Here is a 17,740-nt window from a genome sequence, read left to right on the forward strand (position 1 = left end):
AGGGATATGGAAGCGTTCCAAATGAAAGACCCAGAGCCAGAATGTGGGTAGTAGCAGCATCAGCTATCCGGCAAGAATTAGTAATAGTACTAGTAGGCCGCAGTTGTCCCTGGTTTGAGAAAGGCACAACATTATTATTGAGGAAAAAGAGAATGAGATTAAGGATTGGATGGCTCACTCCTTGCAGCAGGATGATGTGGAGGTGACTTCTAAGTATGACACTGTACTATGGAACCAGAGGTCACAGAATTCCTCCTGCTCCTTCTCCTTGCAGCCCTAGGGAAGGCTTTCAGTGGAGTTCTCTCTGTCTTCACTGCCACTTCCTAGTGGGGTGCCTTCCTTTTTCCTAAGTGGCAGATAGTCAAGAGTGTCCCTGTTGATGACTTATGTGAGAGCAGTCAGAGTATGGATTGACCTGAGGAGGAAGTTCAAGAGGAGGCAGGGGACTCCAATGCATAGTTGTGGTGGTGGTGATAAGAGTGTCACCCGGAGCCATAGTATTGGCGGTGGAGGCAGTGATAGTGGCAGAGCTTGGAATGGGGTGGTGGTGGTGGTGGGGGAAGTCAAGGAGCCCACCATGATATTCCACAGTCTGATAAAAGTTGTATGGAAGGTTGGGGGGGGGGGGAACATCACCTGGGAGAAAAATCGCTCCAAAAGAACAGCCAGGGCCATGTCTGCATTGCGATTTGGTGGTGCCATGGACATTGTGGGTGGGTTGGGCCCAAAATGTGCCAAAGCTAAGACAAGTTTGGCTGCAAGCTCTATAACAATAAACATGAACCTTCATCACCCTATCCCGTTGGCAACAAAGGTGGCAGCCAGCTACCATAACAAGAGCTTCCTCCTTCTCCCATTCTCCGTTGCAGCAGCCAGGCCGCATCCACAGGTAGTACGTTTTTTTTAACATTATCATTCTCACTTTCTGCCTCTCCCGCTCAATCTATTGTCAGCCATCGGTAAAGGAATGCGTGGCCAGGAAACAATTCTACACGCACTGCAATCTGATGGTGCACAAGCTTAATTCTCCTGGCCAAGTTGCTGATGGAGTAATCATTGATGTACTATTTAGTAGAGTCTGCTGCTTTTAGGTAGCTGATGGTGTGCGCTCAGCTTTGCTGGAAGATACCTAGCCAGCATTATTTCTACCAAAAAAAAACGTCCCTGCCTTTTCCTCGCTCTCTGCAATTCTTACTCTATTGCAAGGTTCATAACACGGTGGACACTTAGAGCAGCTATTATAGGCGGGGGACATGTCTTTTGCATCTCACTAGGTCAATGTTTTTTGCGGCAGTGGCACGGCAGAACCCCGGCAATAAGGCAAGGTTTTTTTCACCCACCGACAATTTTTTAAGCCTGGCTCCCACACCAGGCACTTATCGGCCTCCTCCACTTTCACCTTCATGGACATGCTCATGTCCCCAAAAGCAACAGGCCACAACATTGCTTCCACACCCCCTCCTTTCTATCACATGTGTAAAGTCAGTCGTTGCCATGCTGTGTTGGAGCTTATCACCCTGGGAGAGAGTAGCCACACAGGTGAACATTCGTTAACCACTTCAGCCCCCCTTAATGACCAGACCACTGTTTACAATTCTGCACTACACTATTTTCACTGTTTATTGCTCGGTCATGCAACTTACCACCCAAATGAATTTAACCTCCTTTTCTTCTCACTAATAGAGCTTTCATTTGGTGGTATTTCATTGCTGCTGCCATTTTTTTTTTTTTTTTTTTATATTAATCAAAATTGACCGAAATTTTTGCAAGAAAATGTCATTTTTCACTTTATGTAGTAAAATATTTCAAATAAAACTACATTTCTATATACATTTTTCTCAAAATTTATTGTTCTACATGTATTTGATAAAAAAAAATGCAATACGTGTATATTTATTGGTTTGGGTAAAAGTTATAGCGTTTACAAACTATGGTACAAAAAAATTTATTTACGCACTTTGACTTTCTGAGCACCTGTCATATGTTTCCTGAGGTTATACAATGCCTAGACAGTAGAAACACCCCACAAATGACCCCATTTTGGAAAGTAGACACCCTAAGGTATTCGCTGATGGGCATATTGAGTTCATGGCAGTTTTAATTTTTTGTCACGAATTAGCAGAAAATTATATATATATTTTTTTTTTCTTACAAAGTCTCATATTCCACTAACTTGTGACAAAAAATAAAATTTTACATGAACTCACCATACCCCTCACAGAAGACCTTGGGGTGTCTTCTTTCCAAAATGGGTTAACATGTGGGGTATTTATACTGCCTTGGCATTTTAGGGGCCCTAAAGCGTGAGAAGTAGTTTGGAATCCAAATGCGTAAAAATGCCCTGTGAAATCCTAAAAGAACTCATTGGAATTGGGGCCCCTTTGCGCACCTAGGCTGCAAAAAAGTGTCACAAATGTGGTATCGCCGTACTCAGAAGAAGTAGGGCAATGGGTTTTGGGTGTAATTTTACATATACCCATGCTGGGTGAGATAAATATCTCTGTAAAAGACAACTTTTCCAATTTCTTTTCTACAAAGTTGTCATTTTACGATATTTCTCTCACCCAGCATTGGTATATGTAAAAATACACCCCAAAACACATTGCCCTACTTCTCCTGAGTACGGCGCTACCACATGTGTGACACTTTTTTGCAGCCTAGGTGCACAAAGGGGCCCAAATTCCAATGAGTACCTTTTAGAAGGGCATTTTTAGACATTTGGATTCAAGAATTCTTCTCACGCTTTAGGGCCCCTAAAATTTAAGGGCAGTATAAATACCCCACATGTGACCTCATTTTGGAAATAAGACACCCCAAGGTATTCCGTGAGGGGCATGGCGAGTTCATAGAAGTTTTTTTGTTTTTTGGCACAAGTTAGCGGAAATTGATTTTTTTTTTCTCAAAAAGTCTCCCTTTCCGCTAAATTGTGACAAAAAGTTCAATCTTTCATGGACTCAATATGCCCCTCAGCGAATACCTTGGGGTGTCTACTTTCCTAAATGGGGTCATTTGTGGGGTATGTTTACTGTTCTGGCATTTTGGGCAGGGCTAAATTGTTAGCAACCCTGTAAAGTCTAAAGGTACTCGTTGGACTTTCGGCCCCTTTATGCACCTAGGCTGCAAAAAAAGTGTCACACATGTGGTATCGCCGTACTCAGGAGAAGTCGGGCAATGTGTTTTGGGGTGTATTTTTACATATACCCATGCTGGGTGAGAGAAATATCTCAGTAAATTGACAACGTTGTATAATTTTTTTTTAAAAGTTGTCATTTACAGAGATATTTCTCACACACAGTATGGGTATATGTAAAAATACACCCCAAAACACATTGCCCTACTTCTTCTGAGTACGGCGATACCACATGTGTGACACTTTTTTGCAGCCTAGGTTCACAAAGGGGTCCAAATTCCAATGACTACTTTTAGGATTTCACAGGGCATTTTTTACGCATTTGGATTCCAAACTACTTCTAATGCTTTAGGGCCCCTAAAATGCCAGGCAGTATAAATACCCCACAAGTGACCCCATTTTGGAAAGAAGACACCCCAAGGTATTCCGTGAGGGGCATGGCGAGTTCCTAGAAGATTTTATTTTTTTTGGCACAAGTTAGCAGAAAATGATTATAATTTTTTTTTTCTCTTACAAAGTCTCATATTCCACTAACTTGTGACAAAAAATAAAATTTTACATGAACTCCCTATGCCCCTCACGAAATACCGTGGGGTGTCTTCTTTCCAAAATGGGGTCATATGTGGGGTATTTATACTGCCCTGGCATTTTAGGGGCCCTAAAGCATGAGAAGAAGTCTGGAATATAAATGTCTAAAAAATGTTACGCATTTGGATTCCGTGAGGGGTATGGTGAGTTCATTTGAGATTTTATTTTTTATCACAAGTTAGTGAAATAAATCTTCTATGAACTCGCCATGCCCCTCAAAAGTGATCTTTATAGCGCCGCAGCGATTTTACAGTGTTTTTGCAGTCATCAGAAAAAATATTTCTGTCACTGCGGTGGGGCGGACTGAACGCAAGTGTGCGCACAAGATGAGGCCTGATCGGGCGAACACTGCGTTTTTTGTAGAGCCTATAGAACATGTCCTATTCTTGTCTGCAATTGCGGACAAGAAAAGGCATTTTCTATATAGTTCTGGCAATGTGCGGATCCGCAAAATGTGGAAATTGCTGGTGTCCGTGTTTTGCGAATCCGCGGTGTCTGTGTTTTGTGGATCCGCAAAACACATACGGACGTCTGAATGGAGCCTTACAGGGGGGTGATCAATGACCGGGGGGTGATCAATGACAGGGGGGTGATCAGGGAGTCTATATGGGGTGATCAGGGGTTAATAAGGGGTTAATAAGTGACAGGGGTGTGTGTGTAGTGTAGTGTGGTGATTGGTGCTACTTACAGAGCTGTCTGTGTCCTCTGGTGGTCAATCCAAGCAAAAGGGACCACCAGAGGACCAGGTAGCAGGTATATTAGACGCTGTTAACAAAACAGCGTCTAATCTACCTTTTTGGGGTTAAAAAAAAAATCGCATCTACAGCCTGCCAGTGAATGTTTTCCGCTGGCAGGCTGTAGATCAACTCATTTACTCATTTATCCTGTGATGAGCGCGCGTTCACAGGAAATCTCGCGTCTCGCCGGCGCATCAAGGAGGAACAAACTGACCGCCCGCAGGACACATCCCTGTGTTAGGCGGTCGGGAGCTGGTTAAAGTTTATCAAGTAGCAAACATCCTGCTGGCTGTTACCCTGCTGACTCCAACTGGGTAAGGTGGTCAGTAACTATGTGCACAACATTGAGGCCACCATGAACCTAGGGGAAATAGCACATACTATACTCCCTACATGGTGCACATCATGAAATTAGTCATGCAAGTGCTTAAAAAAAAAAAAAAAAAAAAACACACCCTTGGGCAAAGTGCTGACAATGTCCAATGTCTAGGAGGCTATCCTTGCATTTCAGCTTTGTGGCGAGGGTCACACTCCTGGCCTTGCAGTGACAGAATGGTCTGCCTTTATACTGCTTAATCCGCGATCTTCCAACTTGCTGGAATTCAACATTGCACATGCTTGAGTATGTGCTGTTTCGAGGTCAGGCAGTGGCAGCTCATCAGAGACTTTCAGGTGCTGAAGCCCTTCGAAGAGGCCACAAAATCTGTCAGCAGGAACAACTACGACATACATGATCTCATCCTCCTCATATTTTCCCTAGAACAGACGCTGATGTTCATGCAGTGGAAAAAGAACAGCTAACACATCATGTTACCTACACTCTGGCCTGTCATCCTGACCCCATGGATTTCTGGCCAGGCAGACTGGAACAGTGGCCTGAACTGGCACAGCACGCTCTTTTTCTTCTTTCTTGCCCAGCATCCAGTATTCATATTGGAGAGGGTTTTCAGTACTGCAGGGGTCATGGGGTGTGGTGACACCCAACTGGATCAAGTTGTCCTCCGCCAGTGTGCAAAATATTACTTTTGTCAAAATGAACCGAGCCTGGATTCGGGAGAATTGTTATTGGCCTCCTGCTGAGGCTCATGAATGAATCTAGCCTTGCTGACAGTGCCCAATCTTGCCACTTTTGCTGTCTGCCTGTCTGCTGGCCTGACATGTTGTCTTCTTACCATTATGTTCCGTATAACTGCTGATGCCTCCATCATTCCACTGCCACCATCATGCTACTGCTGCTGCCTTCCTACAATTATGTTACTTAAGGATGCTGCTGCCTGCCTACCATCGTGTTCTGTATGGCTGCTGCTGCCTCCATCATGCTGCTGCCTGCGTGCCAGCATGTACCATATGGCTGCTGCTGCTTCCACCACCTCAGCTGCTGCTCCTCGCTGCTAATTTCCTACTTTCACCACTATTAACGCTACGCAGTCTGCCACTACTACCACTACTACTATTACTACTACCCATAGATAGAGAATCTACTGCCTTGTATGCTCCATGCTATGCTGCTTCTGATGCTGCTACTATTGTGGCCACGTGCATCTTATCACCCTGCCCTTTCCACATCCACACTGCACTGCTGCTGCTCCCAATTAAAAGGGGGGATTTTTCTAGCCTCGTTCACAATCTCACAATCAACACTTGTGCTTGTCGTATGGGCAGCACTCTGACCCTGTCAAGGCATCATTTGTGGACACTTGGTTCTCCAACAAGCCACTTTTTATTAATTTTTTTATCCAATAACACTGTGTGTGTTTAAACATCATCTGCCCCTGAGAAGGGACAATTTTTGGAAGCTTTGGAATGCGAAAAAGCAGAACACATGTGCCGCTGTGTTTTTAAACGCACTGTTAACGTGTGTTATCCCATAGCTACTGTATGTATGTCAGTGTCACTTGTTGTCATTACGTTGAAGAGCTTTGGGGGGAGGGAAAAATTTAATATTCCTAAAAAATAAACAAAAAGAGATAACATGTTTTCCTAAAAATCCCTAGTCCTATGAGACTAGAAGGTGTTATATACCAATTTCCAGAGCAATTGGAGCCAATCTGGTTCAGATCAAATAGGTTCGGGTCCAAACTGAACTTGACAAACCTGAACCATATCGAACCATGAACAGTTTGTTTATCTCAAGTGTGGAACCATTGTGCCAACAAAATGGTTTGATTTAGGGCTTCTCCTAAGGTCCTGGTGGTTTACTGGTCCTGGTGGTTTACTGGTATTCACACTTTAACCCCTTTACAGGGATCTGAACTTTGCTGCAGGAAACCAACCAGGCCATTTCCTCCTGAAATAGTACCAGTGTGTTTGACACCTTACCCACGGGGGTTAGAGACACATGTGCATACCAAAAATTAGCAGACAATATTCATCATCAGGAGACAGGCCAGGATCAGGGCAAATGGAGTTTGTGTGTATCTTTAAAACAAATCCAAGGTCAGGGCAGGGGATGAGGATCAGAGTCACTAAACAGGCAGAGTTTGTACACGGATAAACAGACAGAAAAAACACACCTTCGATAGGAGTAAAAAACGCTAGAATATCTAAAGCTCAGGCAAAGCGCTAGGAGTCCTGATCAGCACCTGGACAGAAAGCAGGGGGGGGAGATTAAATGGGTTATACAAGACTAACAAATGCTCCCCCATATACCAGGCCCCTCACATTGATTCTACTTACCTGACTCCCCGCTCACTGCGCCGCTCCTGATCCCCGCACCACCGCAGCTGCTTCTCCCCCTCCGGGGATGAAAACATCCGGTGTCGGGGGAGCAGCCAATGGCAGGCAGGGACAGGGACATCACCCGCGATGGTAGGGAGGCTTGTCCCCATCACCGCCTGCCATTGGCTGCTCCCTCCCCCCCCAACAACAGATGTTTTCATCCGCGCACGGGAAGAAGCAGCTGGGGCGGTGCAGGGACAAGGAGCGGCACAGGGAGCAGGGAGTCAGGTAAGTAGATTCAGTGTGAGAGGCCCGGCATATGGGGGAGCATTTGTTAGTCTCGGATAACCCCTTTATCTCTAGAATTACCACAGAGAAGTTTACTGAGCACTTGCCCCAATACACACCGGGTGGGTGGGGTGATGACTGTGCCTGCCGTGGATAGTGGAGCAGCGGTGGACAAGGACCCCCAGTACAAAACTCATTATATATACAAAGAACTAGGATCAGGATGAGTGGCACAGTCAGGTTAACCCTTGCTATATTGGTTTCTATAACATGGAACAACAGCTTACATTATGACCTGAACAATGATAAAGTATCAGGCTGATCCATAGACCAGATTAGTACCACAAATAATAGCATCAGACCATCGAGTGCATCTAGTGCTGATGTGAGCTAGAATTACAAAGACATTGAGCAACTTGGGACATGTTCTCCAATTGTTCTCATTCTTCCTTTTCTTCTCCATCTTCTGCTTCCATGACTTGTGGTGCTGATATATCTTTCGCTCTTTGCTATTACAGCGCTCTTTACTAGCACACAATTTTCATGGTGCCTCTCACCACGCCTCATGAAGATAATAGCTCCAAATATTGTTCTCCCTAAATATTATACGACTAAACACTGTGCCCCCAGAAAACAATACCACCACATAATGTGCCCCCTGCATATATTAGTGCTACACACTATGTCCTATATGCTGCCATTAGAGATGGCCTTGTGGTTCGCCCGGCGGTCGTTTCGCATCAAACTTTGCTAATTCGCGATTCGCCGAACAGGTGAACATATGCCGATGTCCGCCGGCGCCAGGGGCGTTGCTAGGGTCTCAAAATATCCGGGGCACAAGCCCCAATAAATATGTTGCCCCCCCGCACTTTGCTGTACTTGCTATACAGCAGCACTTACCTGTCACATCCAGGGCCTCCAGCTGACGTCTCCTCTCTGTCATCATCTTCTCTGTAGATCTTCTCCACTCGGTCCGGACACTTCTCTCAGCCGCCTCGTCTCTGCAGAGTGTGACACACAGACATCTTAGCTTCCTCAGATTCTATCATTATCCCCCAACTGGAGTCCCCACAGTGTTATCCTGCAGCTTGCTGTGCCCCCCCCCCCCCAGGGGTGTAGCTATAGGGGGTGCAGAGCTAGCAGTCGCTACCGGGCCCAGGAGCCTGAAGGGGCCCAAAGACACTTGTGCCGCATAAGAAGACACATAAAGCACTGAGGGAAGGGGAGCCCATGCTGAACTCTTGCATCGGGGCCCATGAGCCTTTAGTTACGCCCCTGCCCCCCCAATACTATCCTGAAGAAACATTACTGCCCCCCATAGTAATAGTGCTCCTCATAGTCCCACCAATAGGAATTCACTTCTAGAATGCCCTCATCAATACAAACGAATGCATCCGTTCAGGACCGATTCGTTTGTATTAGATTTGAATTTCTAAGTCTCAATACGGATCCGTCCTGACTTACATGGGGGACGGATCCGTTTACAAGTGCACCATTTTGTGTCAATGCAAAGGGATCCATCCCCATTGACTTGCATTGTAAGTCTGGACGGATCCGTTTGGCTTCGCAAGGACATGCGGACACAAAAACGCTGCGTGCAGCATTTTGGGGTCCGCCTCCAAAACGGAACGGGGGGCCGTACGGAGCCAAACAAATGCATTCTGAATGGATCCGCAAACGCAAGTGTGAACGTAGCCTAAACAATAAGTCCCATGTACATAAACATTATTCTCCCCCACCATCCACTTTCCACATACAGTCCCATGTAAATAACATCCCTCCCTCCCCAGCCACCTCAAGCACACAGTTCCATGTCAATAACATCCCTCCCTTCAGCCCTAACATACATCCCAGTTAAATAACTACAACTCCCAGCATCTGCCTCTCCCTTCACTTACCTCTCCTCATGTACAGACATCAGCATTATGCTCCTTCTCCTCTTCACTCCGGTCCAATCCTGCACTGGTCACATGATGGTGACATCATCCAGGTCATCCTATCACAGCCTGTTTTGCTGATCACATGACCTGTGATGTCACCACAGGTCCTTCACCTCTTCCCAGTGTATAAGATTCAATTGTATTGCCGTTCTGTGTACGGCAATACAGCTGTATCTAGCAGGCAGGCAGGACATTCGGGGCCTGGGACAAAACATCCGGGGGCCAGGCCCCGAATGTTTTAACCTAGCGACGCCCCTGGCCGGCGCCATATTCTTTTACATTGTGAAGAACTTTGACCCATGACACATCCATCAGGTGGTACAGGACAGCATTCATTCAGTGTTTTGTCAGTGTAGGGGGAGGTTGCTGTGTGGAGCAGGGACAGGCTGTTAGGGCCACCAAACGCTAGCTAATAGGGCCACAAAAGTCCTTTTAAGGACTTGTATAGGCGTGCTATCAATAGGTGTGCAGTACAGAGGAGTGTAATACACTTATAATATACTTTCTAATATAGAAAGTATATTATAGTGTAATTGTATTGTGCAGCAGTTGTGTGCGGTTCTGCTGCGATACCGCAGCTACACAGAGGGACAAATGCTATTGGAACAAATAATTTCTACTGGTGTGATAAACCAGTTTCCCCGACTTTCGTTTTTGATTAATGAAAACATTCTTGGCAGATGCTTTCACTTTTGTTCGTCTTGTGCCGGTCCAAGAATTTCATCTCTAGTGGCGCAATACAGATGCCCCCGACAGTCCCTCTTAATCATGGCCTCAGTACCGAAATCCTACAAAATCGAACCGGAGTCCTATTCCATTATTCCTAGCTGAAGTACAGATGGAGCAGGGTTAACACTCAAACTCTTAACTCAAATTGCCTACATCATCGTGTTATCTTGAAACAAAAGCCATTGAAAAGCAATTGAAGGTGTTTGCTTAGTTTAGATAACACATCTCAGAAATCTCAGAAAGCATGAGTGTTAGCTCTACTACATCAGTATTCAGGCAACCGGCCTGATTTGAACACTGTACATGTTTTCAATGGTCAGCTCAGCAGCAGACCCTCAACCATAATTTTTTTGAGGGTCAGCTCACCAGCAGGCCCTCGCCTATAATCATTTACATGGTCAGCTTACCTGCAGGCCCTCACCTACAATCTTTTTGAGCGTCAGCTCACCTGCAGACCCTCACCTAATGATAACTAATAGGTAATTTGCGCGTCTGCCGCCTTGCTTGGAAGTGGTAGCCATAGCTGTTTTTCAAGGCTGTGTATGATGCCCTTCTTTATGTGTAATAAAGGGTGTATTGTAGTGTCGGTTCCTTGTAATTTTTGGCAGCCCTTTCACTTAGTGCATAGGCTTTATGAGTGTTGGAGTTCCACTACCTGAACAATTGTACCACAATGTGAATGAGGCCCTCCATTATGTGATATATAGGTTGTATCGGAGTGCCTCTTCCTTGTAGTTTTTGGCAGCACTTGCACTTTATATACAACTAAATATACAGGAAAGAATGTTTCCTAACAATTTTTCCTCTAAAATCGATTAGAGGATTATTGTCAGTCTGTAAAAGTGGTGTACTACTCGGACAACATGGTTCCCAGCAGCGACCTGGGAGTCCAAGATGCATCCAGACATCCTCCCCATGCTGTTCCCGAACCATTTCGGTGGTGTTTCCGTCAATTTCTGATCTTTTCCTATGAACCAGGCACCCACCCCTCTTCAGAGCAGGGGCTGCCTGGTTTAATGCTCGGGTTCTTCCTGTCACGGCTGAGGATGGGGGAAACCCTCAGCCATGTGGTGCCAGATGCTGTTGTGGCTACTCGGCCATGAGAACAGGATAGGGAGCAGGTCACCTCCTACAGCGTCCCTAACCTGACCCTAACTCCTACCTGCATGGGCCGACCTTGATGGTAGGAGGACCCATGCGCAGGAACCTCGGAGCCCTGACTTACCCTCCGCAGATCCCTGAGCTAGGAGCTGGGTAAGACGACCTACTCCTCCAAGGTACGGAGGAGCGGGAGTCTCAATGGCCAAGCTGTTGGGAAAAGGGGAACTCATACAGCTTTACGGGAATGACAGGCGAACTATTAGTTCCACCAACCTGTCACAGCCTTGCTGACTGGATCCCTGCGCAAACAGGAATCCAGAACCGTAAGCTGCACCAAACACATAGGAAGGTCCCAACAGAATATCACATACAACAACACACACATAAAGGCATAAACATAATAACAATATCTTTATGACCACAGGGGTGGCTCTCACTGGCAGGTAATATGCACAGGAGGCTGCTCCAGCCAAGCATGACTGAAGCAACCTACTGAGCCATGCCAAACACCCAGGCTAAATAGGCCAAGAAGCCACACCCCACAGTCAGACACACCCAGTGACATCACACACACACTGGGAAGGGAGTTAACCCTTCCAGCACCAGAGAAGGGAAACACACATCAAAGGGAAGTGCACACAATACATAAAACACAGTGCACACATACACACACACCTCTAACATATAGGTTGCTAGGTGCAACCGCATGCACAGCAGGAAAGCTGCCACATACATAACGTTGCCAGTGGCAACCACAGGTGAGGCAAATACCACTGCCCTCACCTGTGATTGAAAACCAAACTAAACCGCTGACAACCGCATGCGGTTCAGGAGTCACGGTCATGGCCATGGCCGTGACACTTCCATTGACTTGATGTGTTCGGCCCAAGCCCCCAAGCACCTGAGCACTATGGTGCTCCATCAACACTAGTCTGCTTCTCCCTAGTTGTCTGAGCTGGCAGTTTGGGTGGTTTGGGAGGGAAGCTGCTGGATTCCATTCCTGATTATTATCATGTAATCAGGAATAAATATGATAGATTATCAATATTAATACTTTATATTTCTATTATTTTTGAATTTCTCAATCATTTAAGCATTTTGTAAGATTTTTCCTGTAGATAATATGTGCATATTTTCAATCAAATCTTTTTTTTCGGTAAAGCTCCATGCTACATGATGTCTATCAATTAAAATCTAAATGTTTTATAGAATCAACATCCCACTAATGTCTATTTACTTTCAGGACACCTAAAATGAAGAAATGATGGGGAGGGGGTTTACCTTGCTCTATGATGGAAGCTCTTATTGTTCTAATTCCCAAAAAGGATAAAGACCCGATAGAAATGAGCTCCTACAGACCAATTTCTTTATTAAATACTGATGCTAAGCTACTGTCAAAAGTTTTGGCTAGGAGGCTTTCGCGGGTTATATCCACCATTATTCACCCAGACCAAAATGGCTTTATGCCAAAGAGAAGCACCCATCATAATTTGCATAGGTTATTTATGAATATTCAGTCCCCGGGGTGCGGCTCCCGCTCCATCCTGTCGTTGGATGCTACTAAAGCCTTCGACAGGGTGGAGTGGATTTTTCTCTGGGAGGTGATGAAAAAAATGGGATTTGGTCCGAGATTTATGTTGATGGTGCAGTTATTATATAGCTCTCCAGCTGCCAGGATTAGGATTAATGATACGATTACTGAGAGTTTTTCCCTAGGAAGAGGCACCCGTAAAGGATGTCCTCTTTCCCCCCTCTTGTTTAACATTTATATTGAACCCTTAGCAGTTAGTATAAGGCAAGACTTGCAGGTGTCCGGCTTCGGTGTAATGGGGAAGCATGATCGTGTATCCCTCTATGCAGACGACATCTTGGTTTTTGTCCATCAAACAGAAACTACTCTTCCTCGAATAATGGATTTGGTTGGTTCTTTTTCTGCTCCGTCTGGTTTGCAGATCAATTGGGAGAAGACTGTTCTCCTCCCTATAGATGAGTTGCGAGGCGACTGGGATAACCAGTTAACAATTTCTGATTCAATAAAATACCTGGGGATTTCAGTCTCTGCCAAACCTCAGGAATATTTACAACTCAATCTGATTCCCCTGCTGAAAAAGCTGAGGGCCAAAATTAAGGTATGGCAAAAAATCCTGCCCGCAAGAGCGGATAGAATCTCTCTAATAAAAATGGTAGTGCTGCCCCAGGTTCTTTATGTCTTGCGCAACTCGCCTGTATGGATCACGGACAAGTATTTTAGATTGATAGAGCGGATGCTTAATGATCTACTATGGGGGAGGAAGCGCGTGAGACTGAAGGCACTCTATTTTTCCATGCCCTATAATCAGGGAGGCCTTAACCTCCCTTATTTTAAGGGCTATTTTGTGGCCTCTCAACTTTGTTTTTTTAATGATTGGGAAAGTAGCCATTTCTGCAATAGAGTGGTGAAAGACTCAGGTTTTTCGGATTTTTTTTACCGTACTGGAGTCCGATTATTTATCAAATCCACAGATTGGGTACACACTTTTTTGCAGAATGGCTATAAAGACGTGGCTGGTTATAAGGAGCTGGTGTGGAGTCAAGGCATCACTTATTTGTACCCCATTATGGCATAATTCAAAGCTCTTGGAGTTAAGGGATTTGAGTTGTTGCCAGTATTGGAGGACAAAGAATGTTCAGTATTTATATCAGGTGGTCAGTGGCGGACAAATCCTGTCCCTGACGGAGCTAAGGCAAAGAACAAACTTGGGTGAGGTGGCTTGGTATGCATATTTTCAATTGAGGTCAGCACTTTCTAGTACTTTGAATAGTCACCTTTTTTCTATAGATACTCCGCAATTTTTACATGATTTACTCTGTAAGAAAGCTGTCACGAGAATTAAAATATCACATTGTTATAGACACTTAATGAAAGAATTTTTTTGGGGTGTTCTTTCTCCAGGACAGAGATCCTGGTCTTCTTTACTTCTAGAGATGGGTCCCCCAGACTGGGAGAATATAGGGGAAAGTTTAAAATTAGTTTCACATAATTTTAATCACACTGTTGTACAATTCAATATTCTGCACAAAATATATGTGACACCTATGTGGTTATATAGGAGAGGACTTAGAGCCTCCTCTGACTGCCCACGCTGTGGCGATTCCGAGGCAGATCATTTACATTTGTTTTGGGACTGCCCAATGGTGAGCAGCTATTGGAGATCGGTCCAAATTAACTTGGCTCGTAAACTTAATATTGTTGTCCCTCTGTCCCCCAGGATATGGGTCCTGGGAGATTTATCAGAGGTTAATTACCAGCCTATAAAACGCCAACTATTGATCAAGGTAATGTTTTTGGCCAGGCTTCTCATTTCTAGATTATGGTTCTGCTCTTCCGCTCCAGACTGCAATTACTGGTTGAGCTTGGTTGAGAAAGTGAAAAGTTATGAGAGGATTTTGTATAAACAAAGAGGATCCTATCTAAAGTGGGGCAAATTGTGGGCAGACTGGGACAAGGCTAATTAATTAATCTGGATTTTTTTCTTATATATATATATATTTCATTTTTATAAATTTCCCTTTTTTTTTCTTTATATTTTTCCTGCAAGGTGGGGGGGGGGGGGGGTTGGCGGGGTGGGCTGGGGACGATCTTATTAGTCCGGCCTTTTCTATATGAATCGTAAATGGTAAAGGAGGTGAAGTTACATCTGGGTACTGGAGTATCTCTAGGAATGCTGGAGGATGGCGGGACCTTCCGGCATTAAATAATGGCTAAAATTTTCAATCAAACCATAGCACTGTGCGGTTTATGGGTGGGGACCCGGGGCTCGGGATCTTGGGCGGCCCGGTGACTGGGTGTGCCCTAGGATGCGGCTCTCTCTGTCAGACATGCGGCTTGACTGCAGGCAGTGATATGACACATGTTGTATGGGTACCAAGAGGTGTTCTCTCAACGGGACAGAGCCGGTTTTAGGTGGTATTCTTGCCTACATTTTCCTTAAATGCCGGTGATCACCGAGTGATACTTGAGTTGAGTCCCTTTATATATGAGACACTAATGTGGACATATGTGAGGTACGGTTAAGTCGGGCATTAAGTTCTTAATTTTAATCACATGGGGATGAGGCAGCAAAATATGTAAGAGGTTCTTTTACCACTGTGACAGAAGACTGCTGGACCCCCAAGTTTGTCTTATGAAATGCTTGCGATCAAAGATTGCAGTAAGCCCGCTACGTACGGTTAATGTGAGCATCGGATGAATGGTTACATGGCTGTTAATCCTGTCAATTTTCTCACCCATGTTCGGGGGAGAGTGTGCGGGGTGCGCGCTCGCTCCCTGGTGGCCGCCCGGGCTGCGGGCCCCTGACCTCTGCCCTTTATAGACAATAATATGCCAAGTGGGATGTTTTGTGCGTTTGCTTTGCCTTATTAGGCTGTGGATGACGGACGTATCCCGCTTTTCCCCCAGCAAGTGAGATCTCCATTTGTATTTCTGTTGTCTCCATAAGCATGGATATTTGTATGGAATTATTCTTAATTATGTTGTAAATCACAAATTTACGGACTGAAGGATTTTATAATACTGTAAATGTAATATGGATATGAATTTTTGCATTATAAATTAATAAAATATATAAAAAAAAAAAAAAAAAAAGAAATGATGAAGTCTGACAATAAGTGTAAAGGAAGGGAAACCTTTGGGTCTCTAAAATATTCAACTCCAATTTCTTTCTTATAGTCTGAAAACATTTGAAAATTCTTCTCCATGAATATGGAATATCACAATTTTACTAAAGTGACTGAGATTTTGCTATTGGGATTTCAGAATTTACAAAGTTTTACTCTTTGCTTCTTTTTCCTTCTTCTGGCCATCTTCTGTGTGACGATATGTGGAAACCTCCTCATCATTCTGGTGGTGTCTTACAGCAGATCTCTCCACTCTCCCATGTACTTTTTCCTCACGCAACTCTCCCTCACAGATATTCTTCTCTCCACCACCATTGTACCCAACACGCTCTACATTCTCTTGAATAAAGGAAGTTCTGTGCTTTTTATTGAATGCTTGACTCAATTTTATGTTTTTTCAGCCTCCGAGGCATTGGAATGTCTTCTCCTGACCGTGATGTCCTATGACCGGTATCAGGCCATCTGTAACCCTCTACATTACCCCATGGTCATGGACCTCACATTTTGTGTAAGAGCCATTTTATTCTGTTGGTTGGTAATTTTAGCTACAGTGTTGATGATTTATTTGACAGTGAATTGTTTGGATTTTTGTGGGCCAAATATCATTGACCATTTCTTCTGTGACTTGGAACCTTTACTGGAGCTTTCCTGCTCAGATACTTTTATAATGAAATTGGAGACTTTGTTTCTGGTTATTTTCCTTGCGATTTGTCCTGTTATAGTTATAATAGTTTCCTATGTGTACATTATCTTCACCATACTGAAGATCCCCTCTGTGACCGGGAGGCAGAAGACCTTCTCCACCTGTAGTGCCCATCTCAGTGTGGTGTCTCTATATTATGGATCCCTTATTACTATTTATGTGTTTCCACGCAAGCAAAATGCAAAGACATTTCTGTCCCTGTTCTACACTGTAGTAACTCCGTTCCTTAACCCTATGATTTACAGTCTGAGTAATACCGATATTAAGCAGGCTTTTAAAAAAATGTTGACTAACTTTTTTGCAATATTTCATGACAATCGGACTATTGGCCTTTCTGTCTTACTTTTTAAAGAGAGACACCTCCCTTGCCTTTTTAAATCCAATAACTAGATGCCAAGAACATGGTAGAAGTGTGTTCCTGAAGCCTACAGTATGTGGGGTTACATAGTTCCTATGGTTCTGTATTATAATAGACTTCTTTGGGTGCCATATTAAAACCCTGTACAATTTGCATGTTGTATGGAGGCAATTTAGCAAATCTTATAAAAGGTATTATTTTTTAACATACTCTCCTTACTGATCCCTGACAATCAGCCTACCACTGGCCAAGCAGTGACCCAACTCAGTCAGTGACTGGCTGGGAGTGGTCATTTCCTGCATGTCGAAGACACCAAGAAGTAGACACTAATTTAGGACTAGGAAGCATGAGAATGGGAGCTGCTGGGGAAGAGTGAGGTAACTATGATTTATTTATTTATTTATTACTTTGATACTTTCCTAATACATATATACAGGTCCTTCTCACAAAATTTGCATATTGTGATAAAGTTCATTATTTTCTGTAATGTACTGATAAACATTAGACTTTCATATATTTTAGATTCATTACACACAACTGAAGTAGTTCAAGCCTTTTATTGTTTTAATATTGATGATTTTGGCATACAGCTCATGAAAACCCCAAATTCCTATCTAAAAAAATTAGCATATCATGAAAGGGTTCTCTAAACGAGCTATTAACCTAATCATCTGAATCAACTAATTAACTCTAAACACCTGCAAAAGATTCCTGAGGCTTTTAAAAACTCCCAGCCTGGTTCATTACTCAAAACCGCAATCATGGGTAAGACTGCCGACCTGACTGCTGTCCAGAAGGCCATCATTGACACCTCAAGCAAGAGGGTAAGACACAGAAAGACATGTCTGAAGG

At 44.2% G+C, this 17,740-nt stretch overlaps 1 protein-coding gene across 1 annotated transcript; it reads left to right on the forward strand.

Moving 5' to 3' along the window:
• Nucleotides 1-15,912: 15,912 nt before the first annotated feature.
• On the forward strand, nucleotides 15,913-16,920 carry LOC122929197 (olfactory receptor 11L1-like). Its single transcript, XM_044282703.1, has one exon. It carries the CDS (start codon nucleotides 15,913-15,915, stop codon nucleotides 16,918-16,920), a length of 1,008 nt encoding a protein of 335 aa, XP_044138638.1.
• The last annotated feature ends 820 nt before the right edge of the window (nucleotides 16,921-17,740 follow it).

Source organism: Bufo gargarizans, chromosome 2, assembly GCF_014858855.1.
Source record: "Bufo gargarizans isolate SCDJY-AF-19 chromosome 2, ASM1485885v1, whole genome shotgun sequence".
In the NCBI taxonomy this organism is placed as follows: domain Eukaryota; kingdom Metazoa; phylum Chordata; class Amphibia; order Anura; family Bufonidae; genus Bufo; species Bufo gargarizans.

Coding starts and splice junctions, on each gene's coding strand:
- LOC122929197 (XM_044282703.1), top strand. CDS start 15,913: ATGGAATATCACAATTTTACTAAAGTGACTGAGATTTTGCTATTGGGA.